Source organism: Petaurus breviceps, unplaced genomic scaffold (genome assembly GCF_028583685.1).
Source record: "Petaurus breviceps papuanus isolate PSGF00001 unplaced genomic scaffold, PetGlider_PUasm1.0 90601, whole genome shotgun sequence".
NCBI classification, from domain to species: domain Eukaryota; kingdom Metazoa; phylum Chordata; class Mammalia; order Diprotodontia; family Petauridae; genus Petaurus; species Petaurus breviceps.
In genome coordinates this window covers 2816383-2834995 of record NW_027187282.1, presented here as the reverse complement: position 1 = coordinate 2834995, position 18613 = coordinate 2816383, and the positions used below count along the sequence as shown (strand labels likewise).

The 18613-nt window shown below is 45.6% G+C and overlaps 1 protein-coding gene across 1 annotated transcript in view; it reads right to left on the bottom strand.

The window, feature by feature from the left end:
• Window positions 1-18613, bottom strand: part of F8 (coagulation factor VIII) — a 138409-nt gene that overhangs the window by 75793 nt on the left and 44003 nt on the right. The window contains exons 7-10 of the mRNA XM_069063748.1: window positions 13770-13991; window positions 10930-11185; window positions 10078-10249; window positions 3403-3496 (exon numbers count right to left, since the gene is read on the bottom strand). Of these exons, the coding sequence (XP_068919849.1) occupies window positions 3403-3496; window positions 10078-10249; window positions 10930-11185; window positions 13770-13991 (744 nt within the window). The remainder of the gene's footprint in view (window positions 1-3402; window positions 3497-10077; window positions 10250-10929; window positions 11186-13769; window positions 13992-18613) is intronic.

Below are 18613 nucleotides of genomic sequence, written 5' to 3'. Positions count from 1 at the left end.
ACTCAACACCACACCCAGAAATAACTGGCCGTGTAACCTTGAGCAAGTTACTTAACCCCAATTGCTTAAAAAAAATTGTCTTTCCTTTAGCAAAGCAGATCAAAGAACCTGTGCTAGCAGACCATCCTGTGTGCTAGGGTGGTCAGTATTACATCTCAATAGTAATAGAGAAGGTTGGAAGTAGAGAGGAGAGATGTGTGATTGAAGGCCAGTGGAGAAGTTAGGGCAGGAAAGGTAGATTTGAGAATCATCAGAAGAGAGATGATAATGAAATCCATTGAAGTTGATGAAGTCACCAAGTAAAGAAATATAAAGGATAGAGAGAAGAGGGTCCAAGACAGTGCTCTGGGGGACACCAATGGTTAAAGGACATGATTTGGATGAGGATTCAACAAAGGAGACTTAAAAGAATTGGTGTTATATGGAGGAGGAGAACCAGGAAAGAACCATGTCCCAAAAATCTAGAGAGAAGAGAGTTTCAAGGAGAAAAAAGTGATCAACAGTGTCAAAGGCTGCAGAAAGATCAAAAGAGAATAAGGATTGAAAAAAGGCCATTGGATCAGCAACTCAGAAATCACTGGTAACTTTGGAGAGAGCAGTTTCTATTGAATTATGAGATCAAAAGCTCAACTGTAGGGGGTTAGAAAAAGAGTGAGAGGAGAGAAAGTGGTGGCATCTATTGTAGACAGCCTTCTCAAAAAGTTTAGCCACAAAGGGAGAAGAGATATAGGATGATAGAAAGGAATGTAAGTATCAATTGAGGGCTTTTGGAGGATGGGAGAGACATGAGCAAGACACAGGCATGTTTATAGGCAATACAGAAGAAGCCAGTAGACCAGGGAAGGATGAAGATAAGTGATAGAGACAGGGTGGCAGAAGAGGCGATCTGTTGGAGGAGACATGACGGAATGGGATCACTTGAGCATGTAGAGGGGTTAGTCTTGGTAATGAGTAGAGCTACACTTTTGTGTGATGGATGGTGAGAGTGATCTAAGACTTGGCAGGATGAAATCAATATGACAAGGGGGCCAGAGACTTAAGAGGACAGGGTAGAGTTGAACTGGTTCACCAAGGGGTCAAGATGGGGAAAAGAAGTGAGTATAATGAGTACAAGGGTGATGGTCTAGGAGAGAACTAAAGAGTCAAGGGATTAGTGGTCATGGTGTGAATAAAGAGTGGTGTTTGGTAAGGGAAGGTAGGAGAAGTGCAAAGCCAATAGATTATGGTCACATAAGGGAATTTCAGAATTCTTGAACATGGAAATGGTGCATCTGTGTGTGATGGCAAGATCAAGAGTATGACCATCATTGTGTGGGATTGAGGTGGGATGAAGGTGAACTCACGAGAAGTGAGTAGTTGACAAATTGAGTGGTTAGGGTGTTTGAGGAAGAGACAAATATGAAGTCTGTTAGTATGAGGACAGAAGTTCGGAGGAGAGAAAGACTACTTATTGAGGAAGGTAGGATAGTGACCTGGAGGTCTCTAGGCAATAGCTACCAGGATTTTGATTGGGTGGAAGTTGTGAATTGGATGGACTTCAAAGAAAGAGAGATTACTGAATGATGGCAGTAAGGAGAGAACCTGGAAGTGGAAGTGGGGAGCAAAGGAGTATTCCAACTTCCCTGCCTTGACCAGCAAGTCAATGGAATGAGGGAAGGTACAGCCAATACTGAAAAGAGTAGCCAGGAACACTGTCATCACAGGTAAGTCAAGCCTTGCTGATTGCTAAAAGACAGAAGGAGTGGGAGAGGAAAAGATTTAAGATGAAAGCAAGTTAGTTGCCTGTGGAACAGGCATTCCAGAGGGCATAGTGGAAGGGATGGATGGTGTTGGTTGGGACTTTGGGGTGGGAAGGTTGAGGGGAATAGGAATAAGAATCTAGTGGAGATGGGGAATGGAATTTGGATAACATCCTACAGGCATTCAGAAAGGGATGTAAAAGAGCTGCCTCCCTTCCCACTTTTGGAAAGCACATGGATCTAAAGTGAAGAAAGGATGTCTAATGCCTCACTCCTCTCCTCCAACTCTCCAAAGGTGAGTGAAATCAGGGAGCCAAATAGAGTCAAATAAAACTATTTCCATGGCCAAACCTGCCGCACATTCTAAGTCTTGTTGAGATATACTTGATTTCATATTTCATTTAGTTTTTCAATGGAAATCTCCACCAATGCCATGAGGAGAGCGCTCACCAAAAGTTGCCCAAGGATCTTTCCAGCTATGTCTGGAGAAGTCCATTATCCATTGGGCTGTAACCCACCCAGACCAATTCCTCCAGACTAGAAGAATCAGGCTATGGAACAGTCCCACTGGGGCCATTGTAGGGCATGGAGGTATACAATGATTTGGAGGAAGAAAAATCACAAATCCCAACATTTCCACATGAATTGTGGGCCCACAGAGTGGTTGGAGCACTCGCCACAAGTCTCTTCCTATTCCAGTCCATCCTCCACACAGCTGTCAAAGTGACCTTAAAGAGCAGATCAGACAATGTCACCCCCTACTCAATAAACTCCAATGGCTCCCTATCACCTCCAGGATAAAATAGAAAATGCTGTGTTTGGCCTTCAAAACCCTTCATCCTTATTGCCCTACCTTTACAGTCTTCTTTTACCTTATGCCCTACCATGAGCTCTGTGATCTAATGACAGGGGCTTCCTTGCTCTTCCTCTAACATAACATTCCATCTTTTGACTACATGGATTTTCAATGATTGTCCCCCATGCCTAGAATATTCTCCCTCCTCGTCTTCACCTCCTGGCTTCCCTGGCTTGCTTCAAGTCCCACCTTCTATGGGAATGTTTTGCTGATCCCCCCCCCACCCTACATTCCAGTGCTTTCCTTCTGTTAATTATCTCCAATTTATCCATTGTATGGCTTGTTTGCATGTCCCCCGTTAGACCGCGAGCTCTTCAAGGACACAGACTAGTTTTTACCTTTCTTTGTATCCCTAGTACTTAGTGCAATGTCTAACATGTAATGGGCGCTTAATAAATGTCCATTGGCTGACGGATTGACCCAGGCCATGCCTCTCCCCTGGCTGCTCTGGGCAGTAGGGCCCTGCTCTGTCAGTACCTACAAAGACTCAACTGGACAATAACTTTGATTCTCTTGGGATATATTTAAAGAAGGGATTTCAAATTCCTCTTAAGATATTGGAGAATATTGGGCAACTGGCCACCTCCTGGTTCCTTACAGTTTCCTCCTCCTGGGCTGCCTCACTCTGCATTTAACTCAATTTAAGAAGGCAAGACCTATAGGTTAGTTTCTTAAACCGCAAGATTCAGGGATTGTAATGTTAGGGGTGGAAGGGCCTCTGACCCTCTAGCTATAGAGGCTATAGCCTCCCAGATTCCAACGTGTGAATACATAGCCCCATCTTGAACAGCGCAACCATGCTCTTACCTTTAGGCAGTCTACCTGAGTGCAAAGGACTGACGCTGGTGAGCCCATGAGGATATATGTTGTATGGTCGGCTTGCTAAGTTTTTGAATATGATCTGAAAGGATAAATGATAAATCAGTTCAAGTCTTAATAAAAGGCAAAATTGGAGCCTATGACAAGGAAGATCTGATCTCTAAAGTTAAAAGCTACCAATTAGGGGCAGCAAGGTGTTGCTGGGCCTAGAGTCAGGAAGACCAGAGTTCAAATCTAGTCTCAGACACTTACTAGCTGTGTGAGTCTGAGCAAGTCACTTAAAAAAAACTCTGTTTGCCACAGTTTCTATATCTGTAAAATGGGAATAATAATAGTACCAACCTCTCAGGGTTGTTGTGAGGATCAAATGAGATAAAAGCACTTAGCACAGTGTCTAGCACACAGTAAGCATTATATAAATATTAAGAAATGTACTAGGGGCAGCTAGGTGGTGCTACAGTGAATAGAACACTGGACCTGGAGTCAGGAGGACCTGAGTTCAAATTCAACCTCAGACACTTGACATTTACTAGCTGTGTGACCTTGGGCAAGTAACTCAACACCAATTGTCCTGCCCTCCCCCCTCAAAAAAAATGTAATGACATGCTCAGAATATCTTTCTCCCTCATTCACAGGTAAGAAGGTTGGAGCAGAGAAGCCCAAGCTCTATGGTCTGTAACCAGCTTATATTTTCCTTTGAAGCTTTTGGTGCAGGAGTTCTGACTTCACTGTCTTCCTCCTGTTCCATGCTTTGATCCTTTTTGCCCCCCAAATAGGAGTCTAATGTTGGATTCTTCTGTTTGTTTTGCTTCCTTTGCCTGGTCATGTTGCCACTCAGTTACTTGACTTTTGGGCTTTTTGCCACAGTAGGACTCTGCTACCAGACAGAGTAACTTTCTACCAAAAGCTGGGGTTTTCTCAGCTGTGGGAGGTGTTAGTTGGGTGGCCTCTCTGAAGCCTCCACATGCTCTGGTAAGCTGATCATACACCCCAGGACCTCTACTCTAGACTGTAATCCAGATCCAAGCAGGTTAAAGCAAGAGCAATTACCCTTCAGACTGGTCACTTGGTCCCCCTACATTCTGCAGGCCAGGAGCTGAAGCTGCCATGTGGCAGCAGCTGCACCGTAGCCCTCAGCGGCTTCTTGCCCTGGGGGGGTAAAAGCCGACACACTCCCAACTACTGGGTCTCAAAGTCCACACTGCACTGACCTCTCACTTTGTCCTTAGCATCTAGGTGTTGATAATTCTGGATCACCACAGCTGCTGGTGATCTGAAGTCCCTCCAGCCGGTGGTTGGTCAGGCCCACCCTGGGATTAAAACCTTGGTGTGGAGCTGGGCTTAGCTCCCAGAGTGCTTCACTGGCCGATTCCTGCTGGCCTGCTGCGCTGTTCTCAGCAGGAGATTAGCTTCTCTGTGTCATTTTGTGGGTTCTGTAGCTCCAAAGTTTGTTTAGAGTCCCCTTTTACATGGATAGGAGGTGGTGAGAGCCGGAGCCTCGTGGAGGTCCTGTTTCTACTCCACCATCTTGACTCCGCCCCATTCTTGTTTTTTTTTCATTTGTATTTTGAATTCCAAATTCTTTCTCTAGATCCCACTCTTCCCCATCCACTGAGTAGGCAAGAAATATAATACCCATTATACAGATGTAGTCATGCAAAATACATTTCTACATTAGCCATGTTGCAGTTGTGGGGTGGGAAGCAAGAAAAATAAAGAAATAAGGGGGCAGCTAGGTGGCACAGTGAATAGAGCACCGGCCCTGGAGTCAGGAGGACATGAGTTCAAATCGAGTCTCAGACACTTGACACACTTACTGGCCATTCGACTTTGGGCGAGTCACTTAACCCCAACTGCCCTCCAAAAAGAAAAAAGAAAAAGGAAGAAAGGGAAAAAATCTGCTTCCGTCTCTACTCTGAGCTCATCAGTTCTCTCTCTGGAGGTGAAGAGCATTTTTCATCATGAGTCCTTTGGAATTGTTTCGACAGTCTTGTGAGATAGGCAACATAAGCACTCTATTTTACAAATGAGAAACTTCAGGCTCAAAGGTGAAATGACTTATCCAAAGTCACATGGCTAGTAAATAGAGAATCAGAGACTTGAACCCAGATTTTCTTCTTCCAAATCAAGAGCTCTTTCTGCTACACCCTCTGACCCAATGTGGTTTGCCTCATCTCAGGGAATGTTCCACCTGATGTTTTTACAATAAACAATTGGTTTATTTTTGACCAATGGTTAGGGCACATGGACTAGTGTGCAATAGGAAGAGCTCTGGATTGACGGTCACAGGGCCTGGGTTCACATCTAGACTGATTGACTTTGAGTAAGTCATGGTCCTTCTCTAGGCCTCAGTTTCTTCATCTGTAAAATGAGAAGAGTTGACCCCAATGATCTCTGAGATCTATTCAACTCTAAATCTGGGATCCATCATTCACACATAGTCCCTTCCTACTGGGTCTCACTGGTGAGTTTGTCCCAGCTCCCCCTGCTCCCTCTTGAGGAAAGATTGAGAAGGCAGTTCACTTCTGAAACCAAGCTTAACTCTTCTCTCTCTAATGGTCTCTGGATGAGTTCCTCCCAGGAGTAGCTTAAGGAGGTGACTAGACAGGGTCACGAGCCCTAGATTTAGTCATCTAAGAGCTTCATCCTCTTTTCCCCAAGCCAGGACTAGGTTAGGGTAATGATCTACACCAAAGAGGTAGCTAGCTGGTGTAGTGGATGGAGTGCTAAGGCCTGCTGGGCCTGGAGTTAGGAACAGCCAAGTTCAAATCTGGTCTCAGGCACTTAGTTGCTGTGGGACTCTGGGCAAACCATCCCCAAGAGTCTCCTCTGGAGATCCATAAGCATTACCCTCCACTGGACCTATAACCTTGGGTTCCTGAGGATCTGAGCCCTGGCCCCATAGGCTGGCTGTAGTGAGGAGGATGACCATGGACTTGTGAGCTGAAATGGGAGGGCCAGGCTATAGCCACACGCCCATTATCTACTGGCAAAATTCATCTTATACAAGATCACATCAAGTCTCCTCAGTCCCCCTGCTCCTGGGGCCTAGAGCTCAAACCCTCCTTCTTTGTTTTGTTTTGGGTCTTTTTGGAGGGGGGAAGGCAGGGTAATTGGGGTTAAGTGACTTGACCAAGGTCACACACACAGAGCTAGTAAATGTTAAGAGTCTGAGGATGGATTTGAACTCAGGTCCTCCTGACTCCAGGGCCAGTGCTCTATTCACTGTACCACCTAGGTACCCCTCAAATCCTCCTTCTGGCTGGACAGGGTAAAGGTAGACCTCAGAGAGCACTGCCCAGATCTTCTATTTAAGGAGGGAGCCTAGGACAGCCACCTTATCATTTCCTGCCAGGTTGAATTATTTCATCAGCTCCCCTCCTTCCCCTACCCCTTTCAGGTTTTTTTTAATGTGTTTGCATTGTTCCTGCCCACCCTCCCCACCCCGACAATTACATTATAAGTTCCTTAAGGGCAGGGACTGTCTTTGGCTTCTCTTTGTGTCCCTAGGACTTAGCACAGTGCCTAGCACATAGTAGGCCCTTACTGAATGTTTATGGACTCTTCGATTTCCTCAATTGTAAAATTCAGATAATAATAGCAGCTAGGCCTAGGGCTTTCATTAGAATGAAAGGAGATAATATTTGTAAAGTACACAGTGCAGTCATTTCCTGACACATAGTAGGTGCTTAATAAATTCTTGACTCCTTTCCTTCCTTTCCAAAGAGAAGAAAGAATCAGCCTTTTGGATTACTTCAGTTAATGAAAGTTACTTTCATTGTTCCCCTTTGACTAGGTGGCAAAGAGAGCCCTCCCTTGAAAGAAGGGGTCCAAGAGGGATGGAATGATTTTAGGAAAATTATTCTTCAAGGTGGACTTTCCAGACTATTGTTCCATTGGATAAATCCAACTGCATAGTGAACTAATCCTTAAACTCTAAGTAAGCCCTTGGCTCTGAAATGGACTTTGTTTAAGAATCTTCTGAATTGGCACTTCACAGTGACTTGTGGGACAAAGTTGTTCCAGGACATAGGGTGGAGGTGAGGGGGGATCTGTTGTTATGGATTGCTCCATCCCCTCTCCCCTCACCCCCCTCTCTCTGCAGAAAAATTCTTAGATTTAGAATAATCTAAATTAAAATCGTTTCTGGTGGGCTTGTACCTAAAATACCTATACTAGTGATTGTTAAAAATTCATGCACTAAGTTCAATTTCATCTCCTCTGAAACTTCCCAGAGATTCTCACAGCAGCTCCAGATCCAGCCCACCTGCCTGTCAGCCCTGTACCAAGACCTGTCATTTCTACCTTCCCAACATCTCCCAAATACTCCCCACCTCTCTAAGGCTGCCACCACTCTGTGGCAGGCCCTCATCACCCATTCCTGGACTGTTGCAGTAGTTGCTGGTGAGAATGCCTGCCTCAAGGCTCTCCTCATTCCAATTCATCCTCTATTCATCCACCAAAGTGATGTTCCTAAAGCGCACATCCCACCATGTTACCTCCTCTACTCAATAAATTCCAGTGGCTTCCTATGGCCTCCAAGATCAAATATAAAATCCTGCTTGGCTTTTAAAGTCCTTCCTAATCTGGCCCCTTCCTACTTTTCCAGTCTTCTTGCACCTTACTCACCCCCCCTCTTCCCACCCCATAGTGTATAATCCAACACCACTGGACTCCTTGCATCTCCAGACTCCAAGCACATCAGCCTTCTTCCATGCCTGGACCTCTGTCCCTCCTCACCAACTCCTCCTGGACTCCCAGGTTTCCTCCAGATCTCAACAAAAATTCTCCCTCTAGAAGAAGCCTTTCTTGGTCCCCCTTAATCAGGGTGCCTTCCCTCTGAGATAATCTCCCTCTTATCCTGTATATATCATGTTTGTACCTGGTTGCCTGTATGGTTGTTTCCCCCAGTACATCGGAATCTCCTAGACGTTATAGTTTTAACGTTGCATCCCCAGAACTTAGCACTGTGCATGGTGCCTCACCAAGGCTCATTGACTTGTGTCGTTTTAGCTTGTCTTTGAACCAAGGCCTTCTCCAAATACTTCAGAGGCCATTCCCAGATCATGTTCATCTCCAGTTGCCAACTCCTCCGTCCTGTCCAGTCTCTCCCAGAACATTTCATGACCCCTTCCTGCCTGCTGTGACTCCAGCCTCTTGACTTCACAGAATTCAACATCACCAACTGAGACAAGGTTGAGTCTTGAACAGTCAATTTAGCTGCCTCTGTCAATCTACCACTCTCTGACCACTAATAATCTCCTTGGACCCATTCTTCAATAGTTAGCATACTCCCAATCCATCATATGCTCCTCAGCTCAACAATTTTGAACCTCCCAGCTGTTGTATTAACCCCATCCTCTATTCCCCACTCCCTGCAATCACACCCACCCAAATGTCCCACCTCAGATCTACCCAGTCCTTCCACTCTGCTCTCTGGAAATCCTTCTTCATGGGTAACAAATTAATTTTCATCTTAAACCTTTTTTTCCTTTCTTGCTCCCTCTATCTTCTTGCTCTCACTGAGACCCTAATGATACAACTTCCCTTTTCCAGCACAAGCTACACTGATAACCACAACTCACTGGTTGTGGTAGAAGAGTCAGAATACTCCTTGCTTCCCAGTACTACTTCCAGGCTCTTTCTCCATTCCTATAACTCAGAAACCTCTCCTTTTTGTGGTTCATTCAATCAAAATTTATCACCCAAAGAAGATTCTGGTAGCTGTTATTTACTGATGCTTAGAACATTCTCCTTCCTTTCTCCCTCAGAATCCTCCCTCCTTCTTCACAATCTTTCTCTCCTCCTTAACTCTACTGCTCATACAAGGAGATAGGCATATAGATATGTATACATATATATGTACGTATACACACATACAATACAATACACACATACATACACACACATGCACATATACATGTACACAGACATATATACACATGCATACATACATATACATGCACATACATAAATTTTAGCCATGACAATTTAATATGGAATAAAAGCTTTCAGTAGCTATTGGGGATTATTTTCCATATTAATGAGATTAATTTAATTAATTAATGAGATCTCCTATGTCTTCCTAAGAAACCTCATTTATGCTAATTAAATAAAATGTTGCTGAAAATTTCATTCATTTCATTTCTTGAAAATATGCATAGTTAATGAGATTTCCTATGTGTCCAGACTTTAGGGACACCTTGTAGAATGTAAACTTCTTAAGGGCAAGGACTGTTTTTTGCCTTTCTTTGTATGCCCTTCCTCGCTATCCCACAGCTGCTTCTATCCTCATGTAAAATGTAAAATAGTAAAATGTGAGCTGAATGATCATCCAATAAAGTGGGTTTGGGGTCAGTTGAATAAATCATTCCCAAAGAATACTGATTAACTTTCAATGTCAACACAAAGGTCTCCCCAATGGAGTGCCACCAGGAATTCTTGGGCCTGTCTTAAAAATCAAAGGATGCTTCATTTAGAGCTGAAGGGGGCCGGCCTTAAGCATCAACTAGTTCAAGGGGTAAAAAAAAGAAAGGGAAATGACTTGTCCAAAGTCTTGCAAGTAGCAACCAGCAGATGTGGCTTGGAGACTCAAATCTAGGCCTCATTTTTCCAGCTTTTTCTCTTTCCAGCTCAGTTTCCTAGAATCCCTCCCCCTCTTACCAAGAGTGTGTCCCCAACTTCTCCATAAAGCAAAGGTCCCAAAATGCCTGATTCTTGTTGACTAGACTGAGGAGTCTTGAAAGTTTCATCTGTGTAGGCCATGTATCGGGCTTTCTTATACTTCCTGCCAAGCCACTGAGGATGACTGTTCAGATAATGGCTTTTGGAACCTCTGCAAAGAAGGAAAAAAGATGAGGGGGTGACATGAAGTTCTCATCGTAAGTCCTAAGGGAAGGATAAGAGCAAGGCAAACTTGTGTGGCTGGTACAATCATAGGAAGGAGGGCTGGCAAGGACCTTGGAAGAGACCACAACACTAACAGACAGCCCAACGGCAGCACTTGGGAGGTTAGAAAGGGCTGCATATCTCCTCACATTTGAGCCCCTCATCAGTCCTGTAACATAGTTACTGTATGTATTATTGTCCCCATTTTATAGCAGAGGAAACTGAGAGGGGTGAAGTGATTTGCCCAATGTCACTAAGTAGAGGGCCCCTGGAACCCACATTCTCCACCTCCAAACCCAGCACCCTTTTTCACTACATGGTGCTGTTTGCCACACTGGAATGAGAAGGAGGAGGTAACAAAGTTGGATAATGCTCATCCACTCTCAGCTGTCCTGGTACCAGTCCATCTGTTTGTGGAATACTTTCCAGGTATCTCCCAACCAGATGGAAATGATTCCTCAGCTGCAACAAGTTCCACCAGACCAAGGCTCTCTTATTTTGAGGCCATGGGAAATGTCTTTTGAGCAGTGTACCAAGAGGGTGGGCAGAGAAGAGGGACAGACTTAGGGTAGAAATGGGTGGTGGGAAAGGCCTTCTGTTACCTACCTCTGGCCTGGCCCAACTCACCTGGCTGAGGGGTCAACAAGGGCTGCAGGTGCATAGTCCCAGTCTGCCTCCTGTACCCCAATGTAATGAAGCCATGCTTTGGGGTGCTTCTTGGCCACTGACCGTGCCTGGAGGAAGGGAGAATCGCTGGCATCAGCCAACAGGAACACCTCTGTGTCCTGCTCATAGTCATCATAGTAGGCCTCTGAAGTGCTCTCCCTCTGGACCTGGGGCTCCTCGGGACAGGCTTCCACATGGACATAGGCTTCCATGCCATCTGGAGTATAACAAGACAAGCCTCTGTTAGCAGAAGCCCTGAGAGCCTGGCCTATGTGAGGACAGCACCCCCCCCCCCAACCAAAACCACATTGTTTTCTGCCCTCTCCTTTGATTACTCAGCTGGTTGAGCTAATCCCAACTCTCCAGTTGGCCTTCCCATGGCCTTTATCTCCTTGGCAGCTCAAATCTCAGCTCTCTTCCACCTGGATTCTTCCCTGGGGTTGAGTACATATGCTGAAGTCTTGTGGCTTTCAGCCTCCCTAATCTGGCCTGATGTTCCCCTTCCCATAGTGCCTTTCAGTCAGCAGGAATTCTTAACATGGAGTCTTAATTAAATCAGGAGAGGGCCTTTGGGTGGGGGTGCACCTCCATACCATTGAAGAAATGCTATTTCCTTTCTGTCAAGCTCCCTACAATTGCATGGCTAGTGAGGCAGGAAGATGTCTCAGTTCATTCTATTTCTCAGTAGCTTTTATCCCAAACCATCTGCTGCAATAACTTCCAGTTGATTGGAGCTAGTATGTGAGTATGTGCTCCTAGGTCACCTTCTCTTTTGCTTCCCCCCGCCCCAATTTCTGGCCCCAAAGGGGGGCATAGTCAAGTGACTTTGGCCTTTGCCCCCACCTTCAGTTTCCTCTTATCATCCTTTCCTTGCAGGAATTTCTCTTCCTTCCCACCATACATCATGGATAAAGAGAATTATTCCCGCAGGAATATTTCCCTTGCTTGGGTATTTACCAGCTCAAAGACCCAACATTTTCCCTCTTCTCTGGCTCAGTTATGTGTACTAATAGACCAGACTGCCATATCACTTTGAGGCCAGTAGGTGGTGCTACAGACTGTCATCTTCCAGGAGAGGTTCTTGGATGTTTTAGTACAAGGATATCTGTCCTTGTCCATTCATTTCAATTATTTCTGAATCTCCATGACCTCATTAGGGTTTTTTTTTTTTTTGGCAAAGACACTGGAGTGGTTTGCCATTTCTTTTTCCAGGTCATTTTATAGATAAGGAAACTGAGGCAAACAGGGTGACTTGCCCAGGGTCCCACAGCTGGTTAAGCCTCTGAGGCCAAAATTAAACTCAGGAAGATTAATCTCCAGGCCTGACACTCTATCCTCTTCACCTCCTAGCTGCCCATAGTACATATAGCACCTTTGAAATGATCATAATTCAGCTGTAACTAACTCAGTATGTCTCACCACTTTCTTGTTTTGAGGAAAAGACCAAAAGACTAGGAAAAAAGAGAGGAAAGATGAAAAATAAACATCTGGAACCAGGTAGAGTTACTTCTTATCTGTCTCCTGCCTTCAAGGTGGACCTCTGCCCATTTGCAATTGTTCACAGATTAGCAACTTTTCCTTTTGGGGTTGCACTCATTTGGGGTTCTGCTAATGGAGGAGAGTCATGCTTCAAAGCTGAGCTGAGAGAAGGAAACAAACTAACCTGGGAATGAGGCAAGCACTGTTATCCAGGAGTTCATTTTACCACAGATGGGGATGACAAGTTGAAGGGAACCAGAAAACTCCTCAGTCATGCTTGTATCTCATTAAAAAAGGCCTTGATTGGGGGCGGCTAGGTGGCACAGTGAATAGAGCACCAGCCCTGGAGACAGGGGGACCTAAGTTCAAATCTGGCCTCAGACACTTGACACACTTACTAGCTGTGTGACCTTGGGCAAGTCACTTAACCCCAACTGCCTTGCCCTCCCCTCTCCAAAAAAAGGCTTTGGGACTTCAGGAGAAGAGCCAAAAATAGGAAAAGTTTAGTTCCAAGAGGCTCTGGAGCATCAGGGAATTCTATTACCTATAGCTTGGTGGGCTCCTCTGAGTTCGTGAGAACTGCCCACTCACCAGCAGTCAGCAGTGCGGAAAAGCTAGTGGCTAGAAAATTAGCTGCATGGGATCTTGGACTGCATTCAGAGAGGTGCCACTGCTAGGGTTAGGAAGGAGACACTCTCACTGGCCTCTGCCCCGTCTAACCTCATCAGGAGGATTGCGTCCAATTCTGGGTACCACATTTTAAGAAGAATAGTGATAAGATAGCAGGGGTCCAGAGGAGGGCAACCAAGATGGAGAAAGGTCTCAAGGCCATGCAATAATAGGGTCAGTTGAAGGAGATTGTCATGTTTAGCCTGGGAAAAGAGAAGATTCAGGAGCACATGGAAGCCACCTTCAAGCATTTGAAGGGCTGTCATGGAGAAGAGGGATCAGGCTTGTTCTATTGGGTCCCAGAGGACAGAACCAAGAGCAAGGAATATAAGATGTGAAGAGACAGCTTTAGGCTTGGCAAAAGGAAAGAAATGTTCTAACACTCAGAGCTGCTCCAATGTGGAATGGGCTGCCTTGAGAACTGGGTTATTCCTCGTCATTGGAGGCTGGAAAGGCACTGAGCAGGCTGTTGTAGCAGAGGTTGGGTTGGATTAGAAAGAGGCTAAAGCCCCTTTCCACTGTGAGAATCTGTGACTCTATTCCCCCCCCCCCACAACCCAACCCCCCACTACAGGGTGACTCTCCTATTGTACATAGAACTAGGAGATAACAATTCTGTTTTCAGAACTCCTTGGGGGTCCCTAAGATCTTACCATGTTGGTGAGAGGAGATCTGGCAAAACATCAGAAAGTGGCCAATGTCCATAGGCAGCGTCTGGGCGGTGAGAAAGGTGGCTGGAGAGATCTCCAGAGAGGTAAGGCGATGATTTCTCACGAGGAATGTATGGTTTTCCAGAAAAATAGAGTGAACTTCAGGAGCAGTGCCCATCCCAATCACATGCCAATGGACCAACTTCCTATGACACACTAGCAGATCTGCAAAGGATCGTGCAGTCAATCAACAAGCATTTTGGAAGCCCATCCTCTGTGCCAGCCAATGAGGCTCCAAAGCCAAGGTGAAATGGTCTTTATCCTCAAAGACCTTACATTTGAACAGAGAAGAGGACATGCACATGTATCAGCATATTAGAAGACATACAAAGTGGACCCCTCTTCTAGTCCTCTCCTTTCTTATCTCCTTCTGGCCTCCCCCTCCCCCTTTACCTTCCCTCTCCCCTCCCATCCACTTTTCTTCTTCTTGTTGTCTTTTTGGAGGAAGAAAGGCAGGGCAATTGGGGTTAAATGACTTGCCCAAGGTCACACATCTAGTAGATGTCAAGTGTCTGAGAAGGGGATCTGAGGCCAGGGCTCTTGTCCTAAGTTTGCTTCCAAGCCAGGCCTGCACAGCTTGGCATTTAGGTAGGGGCCTTTTAAATTGAAATAGGCTAAACTTCTTTGCCACAGATAGGTTTTTAGCGGCTCCCTTTCTAAGTAAAGGTATATATAGTTAATGATTAAATGATTTTGCAAATAAACCATATTTTTTAAAAAAAGAAATTTCAATTAATATCAATTAATTACACTTATTTATATCATTATATTATATTATATTATTATTATATTATATTATATTATTATATTATATATTATATTATATAATTATATAATTATATTATATTAAATATATGATATTTATATCCTATATTATTTATTAATATCAATTAATTACACTTAAGATTTTTATTTATCATGAAATTGTGCCTCTCAGACTAGAGACTGATGATGGTTGGTTGCTGCAGGTCAAGTGACAAACAGGAGAGTGTGAGTAATGGCAATCTACCTGCCAAATTACATCCTTCTACATTTTTCATGAGCTGTCCAAAATCCTTTGGTGGGCTACAAAGGGCCTGTGGGCCATATATAGGGCAGGCCTATTCTAAGCCAAGCTCAGATACCATCACACTAGGAAGCTACAATGAATCTTTGCTGAGGCCCCAGCCCTATGTGAGGCACTCATAAATAAGCCTAATGGTTCTTACCTTCAGAAACTCACCATCTAGGGAAGTATGTTCAAATTGTGGCCTGTTCTGGTCCTCCTGATGCCACCCCCCCTACTCTCCACCCCCCTGGCCACAAGTCAGTATGGTGAGTTAATGTGTAGCCAGTATAAGGGGGGCACCAACAGGGAGGAAGATTGCAAAGTGGAACATGGAGATCATGTACCAACCGTCCCAATGATCAAAGGAGCAGAATTTACAATTTCTATCATATATTAACCAAAAATCATCTCCCAGTAGTATGGACTGTATCAGAGGCCACCATCTACGCGCTGCTGTCAGGGCCTATGATATGTAAACCTCAGTGCCTACCATTTTAAGATGATGTGGATGTGTTCACTTCAAAATTTCACTAACAGCTTTAAAATGATTTGGATATATTAATCAACTAACCCCCAGGCGGCACAGGCCGGAATTAGTCTATTTCCTTGAAAAAAACTCTAAAAGGAGATCTCAAGCTCCTGCCTCCAATCCTCTTCCTCCTCCATTGGGTCCATGCAGCCAAGTGCTCCCAACTTGAACCTATGGTGAGGTGACTGCTATTTTCTACCCCTTGCCCTCCTCATCCTCTTCCACACAAGGACTGCCTGCCTTCCTCATCCTAGCTGTGTCCCCATGCCCTCTGCCTCTGCCTCCCCTTTCTGCCTCTGTGCCTAACTAAAGTGTGATTACCACCTGTTTTCCTCTGCCAATTGTGGTCTTTTCTGGTGAGTATTCAAAGGCCCAGGCATGCCTGCCCCCATTTGAAAATTTCATAAATTATCAGTTCAGGAGGTGATGCAGCCCCCTACAAAGAGAACCGTGGGGCAGGGCCATAAAAGGTAAATGTCACAGAAGGCCACCAGAGGGCTCCATGATTGAGACTGGACCACATTCAGTTTTAGCATCTCTGTCCTTTCACCTGTCCTTGGTTTGCTTCCCTCCCTCCCTCCCTCCCTTCCTTCCTAATTCCCTCCCTCTACCCTTCCTTCCTTCTTTCCTTCCCTCTCTCCTTCCTTCCTTCTCTCCTTCCTCCCTCCTCCCTCCTTCCTTTATTTCTTCCTTCCCTCCTTCCTCCCCTTCTTCCTTCTTTCTTTCCCTCCCACTTTCCTTCCTTCCTTCCCTGCTTTGTCCCCTTCTTCCTTCCTTCATTCTTTCCTTCATTTCCTCCTTCCCTTATTCCTCTCCTTCTTCCTTCTTTTCCTCCCTCCCTCTTTCCTTCCTTCCTCCCTCCCTCTCTCCCTTCTTCCTTCCTTCCTTCCTTCCTTCCTTCCTTCCTTCCTTCCTTCCTTCCTTCCTTCCTTCCTTCCTTCCTTTCTTTCTTCCTTCCTTCCTAACATAGATTAAGCATTTACTATAAACACTAATCAAGCTCTGTGCTAAGTAGGAAAGCCCAAGCTGTAGTAAACTTGGTCTCACTTCCTCCTGGTTCATTCTCCTGAGCCACAGAAAGGAGACCTCCCTTCCCTGCCCATCCCTGCCTTCTAAAGTATTGTCCTTCCCCACCAACGGACCAGTAGTTGAAACTCCAGACTGAATTCCTGGAAATTTGGGGGAACACATGGAGAAAGAGGAATCAGGCAGGGGATGGGTGGGAAGCTGGGTGCCAATGTAAGCAGGTTCCAGGCAGACTCAGGACCTCAGCAGCAGGAGGAGAGAACTCGGGCCAGCTCAGGTTTGTGCAGCAGCTCAAGGACACTCCCCAAGACCCCAAGGAGACAGGAGTAGGAGTGTGCTGAGCCAGGTAGGTAGCCGGCATTCAAAGTCAAAGGCTTAGCTTGCCCCAGAGCAAGAGGGAGAGCTGGACAGGGCCAGAGAGCTCCCCTCCCAGGCTCCCACTCTCAGTGGATAGGTTTTAGCATCCTAGAGCTGGACAGGGGCCACTTCTGGCCCTGGAGAGACCAGACTAGGGAACTAGGATCCTCACCACTCACATTTCTAAGGCCTCGAGAGTTTGCAAAGCACCTCACACAGGCTCACTTGAGCCTCACCACAACCTTGCAAAACCCAGGCTATTTTGGTTTGTTATTGTTCAGTCATGTCTGACTCTTCATGATCCCATGCCAATACTGCCTGTGGCGCTTTCTTGGCAAAAATACTGGAGTGGTTTGCCTTTTCCTTCTCTGGAGGATTAAGACAAACAGGGTTAAGTGACTTGCCCAGGGTCCCACAACTAGTAAGTGTCTGAGGTTGGATTCGAACTCAGGTCTTCCTGACTCCAAGACTGGTGCCTCTACATTGAGCCACCTAGCTGCCTCCTATATAATATATGATAATATAATGGCCAGGTTTATTACTGTCCCATTTTACAGATAAAGAAATAAAGGGTCAGAGAGTTTAAGTGACTTGGTTAAGTATATATCTGAGATGAGCTTTGACTCTCTGTCTAGGCCTCTCTTCACTGGGCCGTGGTCAAGTGTAGGGAAGCTGGCCTCCACTCTGCAGTGGGGCAGTGAGACACTGGCCAAGGCACAAAGCATATTCATGTGTTAGGGCCTTTGCTTTAAAGTTTTCCAAAAGATCCCCATTGTCTAAGGCTGGCCGAAGAGACTGGGAGAAGGGAAGGGCCTGCCCTGCCTGAGGCCACCTAGAGAGTAAGTGAGCAGGAGAGAGCTTAGCATGCCTGTATAAAAGCTGATATAATTGATGCTCAGGAAGCTTGCTGGACTTTCCATGGTCAGTTAGACTAATTCAGCAGAGCTGAGACTATAACTGAGAAATCCAAGCATTAAAGGTGAAGAAGTCATCTGGTATAACCCCTTCATTTGCCGGAGACAGTAACAGAGGCCCAGAGACTTGCCTGGTAGTACCAAGCTAATTGGTCAGAGAGCTGGGACTTGAAGCCAGACTTGCAGCCTCCTGACCCTGGGCACTCTCTCTACACACTCTCCATGTAGGGAGCTTTCTACTGGACAACCCCCTGACTTGAGGATGCTGCCAACGCTTCCCTCAGGCTGCCCTTGCTGCCTTCTGGCTGCCTCTCAGTAGGGCTGCACTTTACCTGCTCTTTGTCCCCTTTGGCTTTCACCAGATCTCCCCCAGCCTTTCAAAAAACTACTGCATTTTCCCCCATTTCATCCTCTGAGCTCTTCTCCTTTTCCTATCCAACACCCTCCAAAAAGCTGTTTCTGCTCACACTACTCAACCCTTTACCACTCACCTGAAGCTGAGCTTCAAGGTGACCAACAATTTCTTGGCCTTTTCTTGGTCCTCATCTTCCTTAATTCTCTGTAGCATGTGACCATTCTGAAGTCCCAGATACTCTCTCCTCCCTCAGATTTCCCAGTCCTCCTCTTCCCTCTCTGACTCCTTTCCTATACCCAGCATCCATGTCTTTCTCCGTAAAAAGGACATCCACCAAGACTGTCCTGAGCCCTCTTCTTTCTCTATACCCCAATAACTCTCCAGCCTATATTCTCTCTCTGTCTCTCTGTCTCTCTCTCTCTGTCTCTCTCTCTCTGTCTCTCTGTCTCTCTCTGTCTCTCTGTCTCTCTCTCTCTCTCTCTCTCTCTGTCTCTCTCTGTCTCTGTCTCTGTCTCTGTCTCTCTCTCTCTCTGTCTCTCTCTGTCTCTCTGTCTCTCT